Consider the following 16726-nt stretch of genomic DNA (forward strand, 5'->3'; position numbering starts at 1 on the left):
GACAATAGCAACTTTTGTCATCCCAGCAATGTTAGAGACCCCCTGATCAAAATCTTAAGACCAGTCGAAAAACTGCAATTGCAAACATTTTAGGATCTTAACAAGATTCTAAGTAGCAGAGGTGGGAGAAAGTCAGAGTTTTGCAATTCTCAAGTTTTTAATCCCAAGTCTGAAGTGCAAATCTAAGTCAAGACGAGACTGGTCGAGTGATGTCTGAAGTCATATAGACTTTTTATTGTTTACCAAATAAAATTCCATTAGCAATGTAACAATCTATTATATTTGATAAATACAATGAATTTATTTTGACCAGTGTGACCTGACTTTGAGACAAATCATGCAGACATAGCATGAAGTGTGTTTGTTCTTAAATTTCATTGGACATTATCAGATGCATACAACAAGCAGATTATTATGTGGGGGAAATTTGCTGTCTTAATGGAAATGGATATACAGTAACTTTGACACAACACTTTGAATGGGAACACATACTCAATATACTCCCTAAAAATCTCAACGATTTTCAAGTCATTAGATTAAAGTCTGAGTCAAATCCCGAGTCATTGATGTCAGAGTTTAAGTTGTGATGATGTCATCAAAATTGTGACTTAGCCTGACCCGAATTCAAGTCGTATGACTGAAGTCCATGTCTCTGCTAAACAGAGCTTCAAAATGCAAAAACAAGAATCAAGAGACAGAAACTATGAGCAGGGAATTTTATAAGATTTTATAAGAATTTTAGACCATAGCTAAAAAAACAACCCAGAAACGTCAGCAATGAATAGCTCCAGTGTTCTTATTGATCCCTTGAAAAATTGGTATGGCCATTCTTGATGCCAGGGTTTCCAGGAGGCTAGTAGGAATGTTGCTCCAGGTGGTGAAGATGGCTACACGGACGGCAAATTTTGTAAACTTCCTTTGCTGCCCATCCCCAAATGTTCTCAATTGGATTTATATCAGGGGAACACGCAGGTTGGTCCAAAAATCCTCTGGAGGAAGGTGGCTTTGTTAACTGCACTGTTGTCCTGACGAAAAACTCATTACTACACAGATGAAGGCGCCCAGTGGTGATGGATGCCTGTTGGTAACATCTGCTAGCTGGTGGTGGTGTGTTTGGAGCTCAGAAGCTGAAATTAGTCATTTAGTGGCACCAAAATGAGGTGTAGTTGATGTTAGTTTTCCCTGAAATACTCCCAACTTTTGGAAACAATACTCAACCCAAGTGATATGGCTCTTTGCTGCAGTCATCGTGTTTTTTAACATAATTTGCAGCTTCATGTGATCACGTTTTTTCAAAAAAATATGAATAAATCATTGCTGTTTGAATATGCATGTTTATGCATTTCCAAGCATATAAATGACTGAACTAAAATCCAAATATAAGACATTCAAAAATGGCATTTATATGTAGTATTCTACACTGAGTCTATATTATGTCTTAGTATTATTATATTGACCATATTGGCTAATACAAGTGTAAAGGTGACTCTTGGGGTGCTAGTTCATTTTTCCAACTGGGACGGCTCTAATAGTGTTAAAAATGCTTGCAAAGTTGTAAACAGGGTTACTATGCTGTAATTACAAAAATATTCCATTGATAAATAATCCTACTATCACAGCGGGGTCTGGAACCACTTAACAGTGATAAACGAGGGATGACTGTATTCATATATTCAACTTCAAAGAGAGATATGCTAACTAGCTAGCTAAACGTGCAAATATTCATTCATTTTCTTCACAAGGGTCGCGGGGGGTGCAGGAGCCTATCCCAAATATGTTAGCTAGTTATTATGAATACAAATACATTCATATGTTAAAGGAAGACTTTAAAAGGTAGTTGTGTTTGAAGCAAAATAATAAAGATAAAATAATATACAGGAGATAGCAAGATACCTTTAGCTACATACATTTGCTAACTGGCCAGCTTAACAAAATAAATTGGAGAACATACAAGCAAAGTGAGATATGCTAAGTAACTAGCAATTATAAATACAAATATATTAATAAAGGACATTATAAAGGCAGTTTTCATGTTTTGAGGAAAAAGAGTCTTTCAATAAAGGAAGGTTCAAAGTGCAATGAATCAATAACGTAAATACAGTATAAGCCAGTTGGACTTGCCTTATTTTGAAGACGACAAAGTAAAGTCAAACTGGTTTGAAAGTAATACAAGGTCCACACCCAGGACCACTGAGCATAGTTCAGTGGCTGCTGAAGGTTCTAGTTGATCTTCAGTACTCACAGCGACTCCCCAGCAGGTAGCTCAAGCCTACTGTCACGTTCTTAATCTTGAAGCGTCCTGTGGAGCGCAAGTCCAGTGCAGCCTCCTGGCCGGCTTGCAGGTAGGTGATGCTGTGGAGCCCTCTGCAGGCTTCGAGCGACGCCTCCAGGTTGAAGGTGCAGAGGGGGGCCGCCCGTCCCACCACCCCCAGTCTCAGAATCCCGCTGGCCTCCCGGTCCAGGCTCTTGTAGCATACGTCCATGTAGAGGACATAAGGCCCCGTGCAGTTCACCGAAATCTTGTTACTGCACTTGTCTGCCAAGTTCATCATGTTCCTGCTGCGGATGTGGTTGAAATGCAGTGTGGCGTTAGCCAAAATCTCTGTGATGGGGGGACCAGTGACAGTCAGAGTGAGACCTTTTCCACACTTGAGTTAACAAAATAACCTGAAACCATAAATCTGGGAAAGTATTCACAATGCTTTACTTTTTCGTGATGTTACAGAATTATTCCAAAATGGGTTAAATTCATATGCATATGAACACAATCAAGGTAAAAATGACTTGGCAATGCGACTTCTGTCCAGCCATAACCAATGAAATGCTTTGCTGGGACAAAGGGTACTTGGATATTTCTTAGCTACCTTTTGAGTGTTAAGTTGCTGTGTGATGACACCGTGAGTCAGACTAACATTGAGTAATGACCCCCTGCGGGTTGACAAGCTTGTGAGTTTTTTCACAGCTCACGATTGGCTCCTGGCTACCTGGTCCGCACAGACTCATGCACACCACAATTTTATGATGTGGACATGTGTGGCTTAAACACCGGTGCGTGTTATACACCGAAAATTACAGTAAATACTCACATGCTTTGCCATTAAACAAAAACTAAACAAATGATCATTTTGGGTGGGGTTGGATAAGGCTGGCGCATAACACTTTAGGGGGAAATTTAGAATTTGATCCAAACAAAGCAGACAGTGTAAAAACAGTCACCAAATCAATGTTTCACTCAAAGCCAAAACAATTCCAGAACACTTCCTGTTTGCTCACCTGAGATGGCATCAAACTGGATGTGCACGTCGTCTCCAGATCCCTGCTCAGGACAAAAACACACAAGTTGACTTTAACAATACTTTTTAATGCTGTTAGTCAAGTGTATTTATATAGCCCTTCATCACAAAAGAGCCTCAAAGGGCTTAACAAGCAGGCAACAGTAGACAATAGACGACATCCCCTGATCTGAACCCCCATGTGTTCTAATTAAGCTTGGGACATAGCTTCACCTTTTATGTAAACAGGTGTGAGCAATCATTAGCTAGGCTCAAGTATAGGAAAAAAAACTGCTTCAAATGACAGAGAACTCAGAGTGGGACAAAATATCGATATTGTGAAATAGCCCACAAAGGCAACTAGCTGGCTAAGCCAACATTTGCATTTGAAAATACAGAACATTTCTGGGAAATTCTCATCTTTGGACAGATTTCCACTACTTTTTTCAACTGTGATGCAATCTTTTCCTCCAACCTAATTGTCCCCAAAATTATATTTAGTTTTCTTTGTTTCTAATAACATTATGACAGTTTAAAAAAATACAATTTTTTTCTTAATATTCTGAAATTATTTTTCCTCATAATATTACAAGTTTATTCTTAATAAATGACAATGTTTTGGCTGTAGCATTTTTTTTTCAATTTCTGCTTTTTAAAAATTTTCTAATTATTTCACCTTTCATCTTGTAAAAATTGTTCTTGTAATTATGACTTGAGTCCCATAATATTATGCCTTTATTCTGATATCATTCTAACTTTTTCCGCGGCCCAATTTTCCACAAATCATGACTTTGTTTAAATTTTTGCTGGGGCGGAGAGTTTCTTGTTAAATTATATGTTTAGAATGCACAGCGGGGGCCAAAAGCACTACAAATAGCTGCACTTCAAACACCCCTGCATTAGACCACTACTGAACTTGTGAATGTAGTATTCCACATCAGCCACGAGGTGTCAGTAATTGTTCTTTGAGACAAGCCCCAGATTTGATCGCCAGAAGAAGCTTTCATTGCAGGTTTAAACTGTAATAATGATAACAATTATCACCATCATGACCGAAGCTGAAACGTAACCCTGAACCCTCGATGTCACTTAAAAGGTAAACTGTCTTAAATTATACTGTCTACTACATTGGTTAATACGAGTGTAAAGATGGCTATGGGGTGTTATTTTATGTCTAATTGTTAAAAAAAAAAAGGTATTTAGAAAATGGTAAATAGTTTTTCTATGCCGTAACTATGCCAAATTCACTTAACACAGTCGGGTCTGGAGCCACTTTATTGCAGATAGTAAAAAACATGGTTGTTTTTATTTCGATTTTTGCTGTAATGATTGAAATTTGGAATGATTTATACGCTTACCAACAAGTTTTTCCATTCCTCGGTTCAACTTTGAATTCAAAATTGTATGCCATGACTTTCGCTAATGTTAGGGACGTCTGATAATGCTGTTTCCTGGAAACATTCATAATAATCTCACTCTTGTTTCATCGCCATGGCTTTTTTTTGTGTTTATATTTCTTAAAAGGTCACGCAAGTGTGCGACCCCCACCGCCGCCGCCACTTCAGCGTATGTGGAAAGCACAATGTGCGAAGTGTGAAGACAAGCAGCGAGGGTCCCTACGTCTGATTCATAACTGAAGAGAGAATGGGACAAACAGGGCGGCCTACGTCTCATGACAGAATCAACCTGTTCAATGTTTCATTAACAAGCAGAAGGGGCACATTTGAGTCATTGGGGTCACGCCGGCCATCCTTTTCATTTAGACACAGTGGCCAGTAAACATGCTGGAAATGTTCCTAAATGACAAACAGCAAACAAATGGTGGCTGTATTTTGTTCCCTACCCTCTTTGACCAATAGAAATATGCCCAGGACTCTGTGTACTGTATTTCCCCAAATAGTGCATGGGCCGGTTTCCGGTTTCAAGGTATATCGCGATATGAAGTCACACTTTTAAAAACACTAACGTTTTTGTCATACTGTTGCAGTATGAGAGAAAGTGGAGGACCAGTGCGGCCACTACGTGGAAATACTTTGTCAAGTCGTCTTATTCCTCAGTCGGAACTGCGCTCCGATGTGTTGAAACCATGAGTGGAACTGTGTTGCCAAAAGTCAGATGACTTAAAGGGGCCCTTTGAGTTGTGAAGTCCTACAGAGCAGCTACACATGATAACCCGCACAGAAAGCTTTCTAGATCTTCCACATTCTGCACTTTGGATTTCCTGCTTCTGACCCACAGCCCGCCTCCAGGCACACCCACTCCTCTGTGACTGGTCACACTCCTAAGTGTTCCCGAGGACCTCCAGATACATAGATCCACTTTTACTAAGTGCTGGCAACCCGTATCTCATATAAGGAAGTCCATTTGCATTGACATCACAAAACTTGGATTCATTCATTCACTGAAGGAACTAATTAAGGAATGCTTGCGGTGCAATATTTTTTATCAATATTTTTCACTACCGTAGATCATCGCCATCTCCAAATTAGTGAAACAGAGGCACTTTCATAGCCCTTTCTAAAATGAAAGTCTGGACATAACCTGGCCAGGACTAGGTTATGAGTTTAGCCTGTTATCATGGTGATACAGCTGCTTTAAAGGGGACCTATTATGCTTTTTTCCACTTTTCCGAGCTATAGATGTACGTAGTTAGAATGTTGTATTCTCCTGTTAAACAATGCCAAAGCGTCAGAAAAATCACATTTTAGAGCTGTAGTAATACTGTGAGACGGTGATACAGTAGTCGTTTATCATGGTTATACTGCTTTATATCGCTTTATAAGTGTTAGATTATTAGAGGATAGAATACCTGTTAATGATCTAAGTACGTATGGCATTTTTAAAAAATTACAGCAAAATTAGCTTACATTTTGTTTTGTGAACAATGTGGCGCATGTCTTATCTTGTCCAACTGTGTTCTTAATATTTATTTATTTTTTAATCACAAAATGTACTTGGCTAGCTTGGCTAGCTTAGCTTGCTAACAATTTCACATGCAGTTTTCTGCATTTAACACTGTAAAACTGCGTTTTGTGTTAACATTTTTGGCTTACTAGAATGCATGAATTGGATTTACATGATTTTGGGGGGAAAATGTGAAAGACTCAAACCTTCTGGACTGGATTACACTAAACAATGTTGATTGTATTTTTCCCCTAAGGGCATCATGCCGTCAGAACCTCATACTGACCCATGCATGGCCGCAATAAACATTTGATTTTGCCTCATAAACACCTGATAATGTCTGTGAATTTAGCTTTTTACAATTCTCTACAGTAGGGGGATCATAACTCTGCTTTCTACCACACCTCATCCTCACTTAGTGCCAGACAATAAGGCCAGTCACTGGAGGAATCAGTGACGGCAACTTTGCATATAGTCAGAGCCCTCTAGAGGCAAAATATTGCTTTTCCAACAAGCAGCAGCAGCGAAACAAAAAACAAAACAAACAGAAGAACGCTCCAATTACTGTTAGTGTTATACAACCCCATCATTTAGTCATTAGCCTATTAATTAAATGGGATAAAATAGAATAAGTTGAAAGTATGACATCATGTAGTGTTTTGGGGCAGCATGTTCCTAGCAGAAAAAATTCCATCCACAGATTTTCAAAAAAAAGCAACCAACACACACTCATCCACGCATGGACATGTCACTCACCAGCTGGTGAAGATCCCAGTAAGCATAGAGCGTGATCGCCAAGCACACGGCCACCAGCAGGCTCTGCGCCGCCACCAGCACTGCCAGCTTTTTGGCGCGCTCGCCACCCCGCATGCAGCGACTTCCCTCAGCATCCATCCTCTCTGTTCTTCAGCATCAGCGTTGTAAGAGGACTGAGACAGGCTTTTAATGCCAGTGTTGATATGACACACAGGGGCTGTGACAGGAAACACACAGTCAAAGTGATGCCTGATTGGCTTGACGAGATTGTCAAGCCCACCCAAACCACCCACTAGGAACCAAAATGTGTTTCTAGGAAACCAAAGAAATGAAATAATTGTCCACAGTGCATCAAGACAGAGTGAAACGTCCCGTCCTGCCTTCATTCAGTCATTCAAAGCAAACCAGATCCTCCCTCTGATTGGTACTGACATGAGACGTTATACTAGACATGCAGGGTCATGTTTGGCATTAACACAGACATGCAGCGACTTGCCTTGAAATGATGTGGTTTTGCTGGTTTGAGTAAAACACCTGATGAGTAGAAGCGAAACAGGTGTCCTACATCAAACACCTGAGTGTGGGAAAGAGGGGACCTCTGCCGCATACCTCCTTTGTGGGTGCAGCTTTCACTGACATGAACATGTTTCCAAGAAAATATGTCAAATATACAGTATATACACATCTTTCCAAAATCAGTTGTTTTATGATGCAACAGATTGTTTTGAAATGTCACCAACCCGGACGTCAAGCATTATAACGGAACAGACTGGAGGAATCCTCACGAAAAACAAAAGCTCCAAGTCAAATCACTCATGTTTAATATTGAAGATGAAGCTCAACTCGTGACCCCGCCCCCTTTTTCTTCAAGTCAGTGATGTCAGTAGCTTTCTTGTTAACGGCACAGTATGGCAGCCTCTCTCTCACGCACACACACCATTTAAGTTGAACACAATAATAATAATAATACAATAACAATAATACATTTGCAGTGTCTGGTACTTTTGTTCAGTTATGTACACTTGGCCGCTTTGACCTGACGAGTCAAGGCAGTGTCACTTCCAGCAGAACGGACAATAATCCAGGTTGTACCACGTCGAAAAACCTAAATTTCAAATGGCAAGCCTGCTTTTCGGTGTGCGTCCTCTTGCTTTTACCGTGCAACCTGCCTTCCAGCATGCACCATCCTTGCCTTCCATCCCAAACCTGAGACAGCTAAGGTGGATGCGTGGCATGGTCCTGACAGGAAGGTCACGTCCAGTAGTAGCAAACAAGGAAAAGAAGGAAATCCAGTAGTCGGTAGTTCCACCCTGTAGATCCCTGTGGTCACCTCCCACTCACCACCAAGTCCAGTTCTGCCATCCTGCTTTTAAGGGTGTGGGAGGTTCATTCGGTCCTCTATCAAGGTGTTGTCGGGTCCCTGAGCCTCCATGCACTGCTTGACGATGGCAATGATGCCGGTGAGACGCCTGTCCAAGGCGGCGAGGTGCGGCTCGGCCAGCACGGGATGGATGGGGTCAAATGCCAGTGCCTGTCGCAGGCCGGAGCTCAGTGCTCCGCCTCTTAGCAGATTTAGCCTGTTCCAAGTGGATACGCGGATCCTGATGAGAGGAGTGAAAGTAGATTTTAAACCACACGGTGATGTATGCAAAAAGGAAGGAGAAGGTGACGAGCAGGGACTCACATGCAACACTGGTAGAGCGGCGCCAGGATGCTTCGCTCATCCAGAGCAGCGTTCCCAAAGCTGCACACAGGGAGAAAAAAACCCAAAGTCCTTACTTAAACATAAAGAACTAACCAATAACAACCTACCTCTTTGCGTTGTCCAGTAGGATGAGCATGCTGGCGCCGCCATCATCCTGGAAACTCTCGTAGTGGTGGCGGTCTGCGTTCCCGATGAGATAATCAAATATGGCCGTGTCGATGACGTCCAGCAGCCGCGGCCCTGCGTCGTATGGTGGCATTTTCTTAACCGCCTCGCAGTAGCCCTCATCATACTCCCATCTGCATGGCGAGTGAAGCCAATGTGAAATTCACACAAGAAATGCCGGAGATGACTGCAATGTATCCCCCCTGGCATGCACTGTTTTTTAAATCCACAATGGATGACATGCTCACATTCATAAAAATAAAAAGTGAAACCGAAAGACTGACTTTGATAATGAGGTGAGGCACCTTTATTCTTGCACCCACACACAACACACTTCGAGCTTTCAAAATAAGAGCCATGTTTGCCGCATCTAATTAAAATAAGGGTGTCAAAAATCTTACTACATCTTCCTTAATCACAAGCATGGGTGTTACAGTTTGTTGAGGATTATGTAGCTCTGTGTGCAGAGGCTGACATCCCATTGGAATACTCCATCCAGGCTACATCCACTTCAAAGTTAGTGGGCAAAATGGGCCAATCAATACATGTAAGAATTTTTGCATCTAATTAAATCATTCATACCAAAGACGTATTTATACATTTTATTTAACCTGACTGCTCGCTCCCAAAGACGTATTATTATTTATATTTATACATATTTTGTGTTTGTGCAAGAAGCACAAAGAGGTGATGATGCAACTCTACATTATAAGAGAGCACATTTGGTGCAGTTTACAGCTGAAAAAAACAGCCACAAGGTGACAGAAAGTGCATTTGATAAGAGCTCAGCCTGCTTCTTTGCCTTGTAAAACAACACTATACAACAACCAGGAAGTGGAATTGCTTGGACCAGTGTCTGCATGAAGGAGGTTACACATTGAAAATAAATTTTAACGCATGCACACGCATGTGAAAAACTAAAAAAATAACTTGATTTTCATGTAAAACAACCATTTGTGGTGTTGTTTTTGTTTATGGCATAATTGTTTAGACATTTTGTCTAAATATACATGGATTTACTTTGGTATGTACCATGTCTATATACCCCAAGAACACAATATTCTGTGTGCTTTGAAAAATCAGTCAAAATCATCAAAAATGGCCGGTATTGAGAAGCACGGCTTTTGAAAAATGGCTAGCATTGAATGAGTTAATCATTGCAACTGAAATTTGGCCCGGCAGTTGGGGACCCTTCCCTTCAAGCATGCTTGCTGGTATGATGTGCTCTTTTATACATCTGGAAATACTGTAAAAATGCCACTTTTATAGAATTGGCGTCTGTATTTTACAATGTAGGATTAATGTCTACATCAACAAATATAACCATAAAATTGTATCAAATTGTTGCATTTTTAAAATGCATCCTTTTTTTAATTGTATTGTGAGCTGTGTATTTGGATACATACTGAATCGTCTATCACAAAGGGATTTACAAGCCTAATGGTGATGGATGTCGGCACCAAGGTACCAAGTATGGTCACATACCTGGCCAGTTTTCCCTCCCTGTAGGTGCGTCCCCATGGGTGTCTGTGTTTCTGTAGTGGCCACACGTCTGGCAACCACAAGGTCAAAGAACCCTCCATCATGTCTCCCTCCCCACATGCCGGTTCGCTCTCCCGGCAGTAATAACACTTCCCATAGAAGCATGTGTTGTTGCCTGTGGGGATGAAAAAAAAACATTACGCCACTCCCACAAACCAAAACAATGCTGTGTGGTCACGCTTTGGAGGAAGGTGGTCTTCTCACCCTGCGTGAGGAAGGTGCTGAGCAGCTGGTCGGTGGCCACGGATTTGATCTCGGTGCGCAGGTTGACATATCGTCCCACCACGAGAGGCGCTCTCCTGAAGCCCAGGATCCTGCCGCGAGGGTGTGACATGACATCAGCTCTAGTATGCTGGCCAGTACGACGCGAGAAATTGCATGAATGCACGTACCTGTCCAGGTGGAAGGCAGCCACCTCTGCATTGTGTCGGTCGTAACCTGCGTACGGCTCCCCTTCAACGATGTAGTCACGTCTGTACCTGATAGGATAATACAAGTGTGGTCACCTCAGAAACCATTCATCTACCAAATCCCAGTCCACTGGTTCTGCCACAGTTCTTGGGTTGGATTTTATGTACCTTTTGGGTTTGAAGACCACCTTTTGTCCCCCGTCCAGAACCAGTAGGGCCTTGAGCTGTGTGCCCTTGTAGCCCACATCGGCCCGCTCAATGCGGGCGGTGCTGAGGGCGGTGAGCACAGCGGCCAGCTCGGGGGTCTCCTCGGGATACACCTCCCGAGGACCCACCCACTGGCTCGCTATCTCCCAGGGTGACTGGAGGGTGTGGGCAAGGCGAGCCCCCCGTGACAGTGACAGACCCGCCTCCATCTAATGGTGGAGACAACAACACTGACATTTAGCATCACTACATCCTGCTACAGTGGACAATATAGTAGCCCAACAGTTGCAGCATACAAAACCTGTTATGACCTTCTAAATAGGGTTTTTTACATTATTAGAGTCCTCTAGACATGACATAATACCCCTATAGTCAACTTAACACTCCTGTTACCCAATATAGTGGACACAATAGCCAAAAATAAATAAATAAACACATATTGATTAACACGTGCTGGATATTATTGAGGAACTATAATTAATTAATAATTACTATTATTACTAATAATAACTTAATTACTAATAATTAATTAAAATGACTTCATTATTGAAAAATGAAGCCATGAAATTCAAAGAGTGAAGTGGCAAGGGATTACTGTAGGAGGAAATCATGGAAATAATCTATCCATAATCCAATTAATCCAAACCATCACGGGTACCCTTGTGTGTTGATATCATTGGTCTGAACTGTATACCCTTCAGGCTGTTCAAACTTTAAATGTACAGTGTAATAGTGCCCCAACAGTGGCACTATTTCAAGGCTCTTTTCTGCCAAAAATATGCCTCAAACGTCAAACCATCTTGGAGTTTAAACTCTTATGCATAACATCAGCAAGTCATGTGAGACTTCACTCGGTGAGCAGCTAAGGTAGCCAAAGTGTGGTCTGGTGGTTGTTTTTTCATTCATTCATTCATTCATTTTCTGCCGCTTTTTCCTCACGAGGGTCGAGGAGGTGCTGGAGCCTATCCCAACTGTCTTTGAGCGAGAGGCGAGGTACACCCTGGACTGGTCGCTAGCCAATCACAGGGCACATATAGACAAACAACCACTCACACTCACATTCTTACCTATGGACAATTTGCAGTCGCCAATTAACCTAGCATGTTTTTGGAATGTGGGAGGAAATCGGAGTACCCGGAGAAAACCCACGCATGCACGGGGAGAACATGCAAACTCCACACAGAGATGGCCGAGGGTGGAATTGAACCCTCATCTCCTTGCTGTGAGGTCTGCGCGCTAACCACTCGACCGCCGTGCCGCCCGGCTGTTTTTTTTTTTAATGTTAATTTTAGTAGCATAAAGTTGATGTATTAAAAAGAAAAGCAGTTATTTTTATTGTTTCGGTCCTTAGCTTCTGGAAGGCCTCCTTGGTGGCATCATATATACCTCGGAATGAAATCACATGATGTGATTTCAACAGTCATAACATGAAATATTATGACTGTAGTGCACTATTATTTGTTACTCCCGCAATATTTACTGGGGACCAGAAACCACCTGCCAGTCATCACATCTAACAGCTTCATCATTATCATCATATGTCAAAGTTCAAACATGGTTTGATTTAAAACAGGGGTCCCTACTCACCGGGACATGGGTGGGGGCAAACCGAGCCGTGGAGAACTTTCAGAAGCAGTGAAATTTACTGAAAACATCTCAAATTTTAGTCGCAAATGCAACCATTTAGTCTCAGTCTGGGGCCCTGAAGCAGATGCTACACTTCTTATATGTTGCACAAAACCATTTTCAAAGGGTGAGTCATTTTTACTGTATTTTAATTTTATTATTTTATTTTAGTTTTATAACTTCTCTTAACACTCGTATGACTGAGGTCACTCACCTTGCGAAAGGCCCTGAGGTCCCGTCTGCTGGCGGCCGAGCCCTCACCGCCATCCAGCAGAAAGATCTTGGCGAGGCCCAGCAGGAGGAGCACGGCACACAGTACCACCATGCGCTGTTTAAGTTTCATCTCCACGCAGGGCCTATTCCTCACTCTCCCAGCCCCTCACCCTTCATGGCCCTCCACCGCCTCTGGTCTCTTGATGGTGATGAACGTCAACAGCGTGGACAACAAGGCCGCCTGTACGAAAGGAGTGATGGCACAATTAAAAAAAAAATTGTTGCATCAATAACATGCAGAGAATTGACTTTGTTGACCTTGTTATTAGTTTGTGCCTTTGGACATCTGCTGACCCACTACTGCTTTATGTACTTACAAATGTGGCCCTCCACTCTTATAAACACACAAATTCATCACTTGGTGCTGCTGTTTGTGCCACACACTGTGCACCCAAGAAGCGCTATTGTGTACTTTATCCACTTATTAAATATACAAGTGGGCTTCAGTTTACAATGGTCTGAGTTATGTTGTTTCGTGTTTTACGGATGGACTCCTATTAATTAAAAACAAAGCAGGCTATTGTTGGCAGAACCATGCCAAAACATCAGCAATCTGTCAGACCGTTACAAATCACAAAACCCATAACTACTGCCAGATCGTGGTAATAATTAAGCAGTGTAGTAGTGTCATGGTTGAGATGGAAAGGTTACTAGTGCTCTGGCTTAATTTTTTTTTATTATATTAAATTTTGTATTTAGTGTTTTATTTCTACATTTATGTCATTCATGTGTTCTGTGTACAGTGTGACTTAGAGTTAGTTTACATGACTTCATATTGCATTTTATTCCTGACGCAAACATCTGTAAAATCAAGAAGCCGCTCCTGTCACATAAGTGTTACACTGAAACAGTGGCATTTTCACAGCCAATTTTAAGTGGTAACGCTGGCAAATGACCACAGTGATGTAGCTGAATCTCTGTAGTACAAGCAAGTATCTTTAGACCTGGCTAACTCATTTTGCAGTGCAGACTAGGTACCCAAAATGGGGTACAGCAATTGGCGCTGCTTGTATATATTTTTGTAATTTGGATACTGCTTTGTTAAACTTTCCTTTCAATGTTCTACCAAATTGATATGTAGACTGCAAGTGGATGATAAAAGGGAAGTTCAAATACAACCCATTCAAAACGGAAGGATCCTAATATATATATATGTGTGGGCCGAATACTTAAACTTAAGCTCATCTAAAACTTGGATCAAAATTTGACCATGCAAAATAATTTTTTAAACCATAATTACTCCCTGTAAAATTAATGAACCAATTAATCCTGTTCAGGACTCTGTTTTTTAAGTGTGCAGAACTGGTTGAACATGGCTTCGGGTCCAATGTGTGAAGGGGTATCAAAACACTGCAGTACAGTACACCCCTCAGGGTTGGGGGTTGACCCATATTACCTACCCATTCACCTCCACTGCCAACACTGCATTTAGACTTTAGAACAACCACAGTGAATGGCAATTCATTAATGTTATTTCAAAACATGTTGCTTGTTATAGCCATCATGCTAGACATAGGATATGCCTCTTTACATGTAAATGTTGAGTACAGAAAACAAGCTTGTGCGTAGAACCCAGCGGCCACGCAGGCAAGACACCTTCAACACAATCGCTCATTCATGACGTCGCGCTCTCTTGCTCTCTTTTTCCGTACTTCAACTCTCCCACACTGACCAGAGAGGCTGCTAATGTAATGACTAAAACGCGCAGCTACGCCTTTAGAATCGTTATAATGACGACAACGTTACCTAAGGCTCTACGTCAACGCGGGCTAGCTGCTTAGCAAACCTGCATGCACCTTACTGGGCTAGCTAGCTAGTAGCTAGCTGTCAAGCTAACGTCATCTGTACTCTTCTCACCTTACGGCCATATGCTCTCCACCTTTGGCGAATTAGTGTCTCAGTATCAGAAGCCACCCATTCAATTATTTCTCCCCGCCGGTATTTTGTCTGTTGCTGTCAACGGTTCACTTTCCTCCGCCCTTTTCCTCCCCCGATGTCCTGTTTCTGTCTGAGGCTGCCACTGCGTCCACTTCCCAAACACTTTTTCCTGCCCTATTGGAGCTCTGCGCAGGCGCTAGGGGTCGCTGTTGCACCGCCAGTGTGATGCATTCGAACGTCAGACAAAAAAACGCTCTCTATACTGCTGAAAAGCTTTTTTCTCTTTAAAATTGGGGCTTTTGGAAAAGTCGCCATTTTGGTATAATGGTGACTTTTGGACTGAAGAATCAAATAATGAAACCTTCTATATTAATATGATGCAGTAAAACAAGCCAATATTGCCCTCCTCACCACGCCCCATGAGAGGAAACCAATACTTCCTATTGGCTCTAAACTCCTGATCAAAATTTTAAGACCAGGAGTGGTGCTCCAGGTGGTAAAGATGGCTTCACAGAGGGCATATCTGGAACTGATGTCCATTTTTGTCTTCCCTTACCATCCATCCCCAAATGTTCTTAATTGGATTTACATCAGGGGAAGGACGGTCCCAGAGAGAGAGGTTATACCGCTGGAAGAAACCCTTTGTCAGGTGGGAATTATGTACTACAGCGTTGTCCTATTCAAAAGTCTTTATCACTCAGAAGAGGGTCTTCATGCCATATAGCCATATAGCCAACTGCCGTTTGACGCCCCTGCACCACGCAAAGCTCCATTATTCCATTGAAGGACAAAGCACCTCAGATTATGATGGCCACCGTGTGCTGTGTGGAAAACATCTCGGGTGGGACCTCCTTGTCATGGCAGTAGCATTGGAAGCCATCAAATGTCCCATGTTTGGTGCTGTTGTGCAAATTCCATACAAGCTATTTTTGTGACATTGTGGCAGATGAGGCCTTGGAAGACGTTCTTTGTTCTTAAAAACCTTATCTTGCAGATGCTGTCTGATGGATATTGGACTGCACTGGGTGCACCAGTGACTACCATCATTTGGGCCAAGCATTGTCCCATGTCTTGATGGACAGCCAATTGGATACTCTGGCTCAAGGCCGGTGACATTTTGTTTAAAGCTCTACTTAGAACCCCCTTAACATCCAAATGTGCAGAATGTAAATTCTTGCAATTTTTCAACTGATCTTAAAATTGTGATCTGGAGTGTAGCCACATGAGATGCATTATATGATGCACCGTAAGTGAGGGAGAATGACTTGCTGTTGGTTTGTGTCAAAATAGACATCGTAATGGGTACCTGTTACTCGCCTTTTTGGTGTGAGAACCTTATTAAAAAACACCAAACCAGTCTTTAGTATAAACAGAGTGACAAAGTCAATAGGTGGAGTAAAAAAACAGTCAGGATGTTTATTGTTTCTCAGCATTCACACCAGGGAGCACATCACTCGGCAGTGAGGTCACAGCGCTCAGCACAGGCATGACACACACACACACACACACACACACAGATCATTTTCCATAGAGCCCTCGCCACCTTCAAGTTGGTACAGAAAACGCTCAGAAGGCAGGATTCACATTTCCACTGGCAACAAAACAACACAGCAGCCTGGCAATGACACCTTGAAGACGTAAAAGACATTGGGCAGTATGAAGGGGGATTTTGAAACTTCACCATGACTCAAATACAAGGCCGTGGAGGCGGGAGGGGGGGGCTGACATTTAAAACGCCTGCCCGCCCACACCACCAACCAGTCATTGTGTTACTCGGACAAATAAGCCGACCAGCAAACATCCACAAAATGTACATCGATAGCCACATGAACCAACAAGGTGTGGGCACAAGCAGCTAAGGTACCGTGAAATGCACACGAGACACTTCAGTTGCCAAATCCTGATAGGAAAACTCATCGTTCTTCATACACACACCACAGTGGATTTGCTATAAAACAACAACAGCACAAAAACAGGAACTGAATGAA

The 16726-nt window shown here is 42.2% G+C and overlaps 2 protein-coding genes across 2 annotated transcripts; both read right to left on the reverse strand.

The window, feature by feature from the left end:
• Positions 1–217: 217 nt before the first annotated feature.
• On the reverse strand, positions 218–7220 carry LOC144898363 (uncharacterized). Its single transcript, XM_078790126.1, has 3 exons — positions 6933–7220; positions 3274–3316; positions 218–2602 (listed from the first exon to the last, which is right to left on the reverse strand). Exons 1-3 carry the CDS (start codon positions 7068–7070, stop codon positions 2232–2234), a joined length of 552 nt encoding a protein of 183 aa, XP_078646252.1. The 5' UTR covers positions 7071–7220; the 3' UTR covers positions 218–2231.
• A 508-nt stretch (positions 7221–7728) lies between these two features.
• Positions 7729–14940, reverse strand: fam20b (FAM20B glycosaminoglycan xylosylkinase). Its single transcript, XM_058072278.2, has 9 exons — positions 14718–14940; positions 12802–13041; positions 10923–11170; positions 10737–10823; positions 10549–10658; positions 10288–10459; positions 8745–8936; positions 8617–8676; positions 7729–8533 (listed from the first exon to the last, which is right to left on the reverse strand). Exons 2-9 carry the CDS (start codon positions 12928–12930, stop codon positions 8302–8304), a joined length of 1230 nt encoding a protein of 409 aa, XP_057928261.1. The 5' UTR covers positions 12931–13041; positions 14718–14940; the 3' UTR covers positions 7729–8301.
• Positions 14941–16726: the final 1786 nt, after the last annotated feature.

Source organism: Doryrhamphus excisus, linkage group LG4 (genome assembly GCF_037039965.1).
Source record: "Doryrhamphus excisus strain RoL-2023G ecotype Guam linkage group LG4, RoL_Dexc_Guam_v1.1, whole genome shotgun sequence".
Classification (NCBI taxonomy): Eukaryota; Metazoa; Chordata; class Actinopteri; order Syngnathiformes; family Syngnathidae; genus Doryrhamphus; species Doryrhamphus excisus.

Coding starts and splice junctions, on each gene's coding strand:
- fam20b (XM_058072278.2), bottom strand. CDS start 12,930: ATGAAACTTAAACAGCGCATGGTGGTACTGTGTGCCGTGCTCCTCCTG. Junction 8,937..10,287: donor AGGGAGGGAAAACTGGCCAG/GTATGTGACCAT, acceptor CTCGCCATGCAG/ATGGGAGTATGATGAGGGCT. Junction 8,677..8,744: donor CTACTGGACAACGCAAAGAG/GTAGGTTGTTAT, acceptor CCCTGTGTGCAG/CTTTGGGAACGCTGCTCTGG.
- LOC144898363 (XM_078790126.1), bottom strand. CDS start 7,070: ATGGATGCTGAGGGAAGTCGCTGCATGCGGGGTGGCGAGCGCGCCAAA. Junction 3,317..6,932: donor ACTGGGATCTTCACCAGCTG/GTGAGTGACATG, acceptor TGTCCTGAGCAG/GGATCTGGAGACGACGTGCA. Junction 2,603..3,273: donor CCAGTTTGATGCCATCTCAG/GTGAGCAAACAG, acceptor CCCCCATCACAG/AGATTTTGGCTAACGCCACA.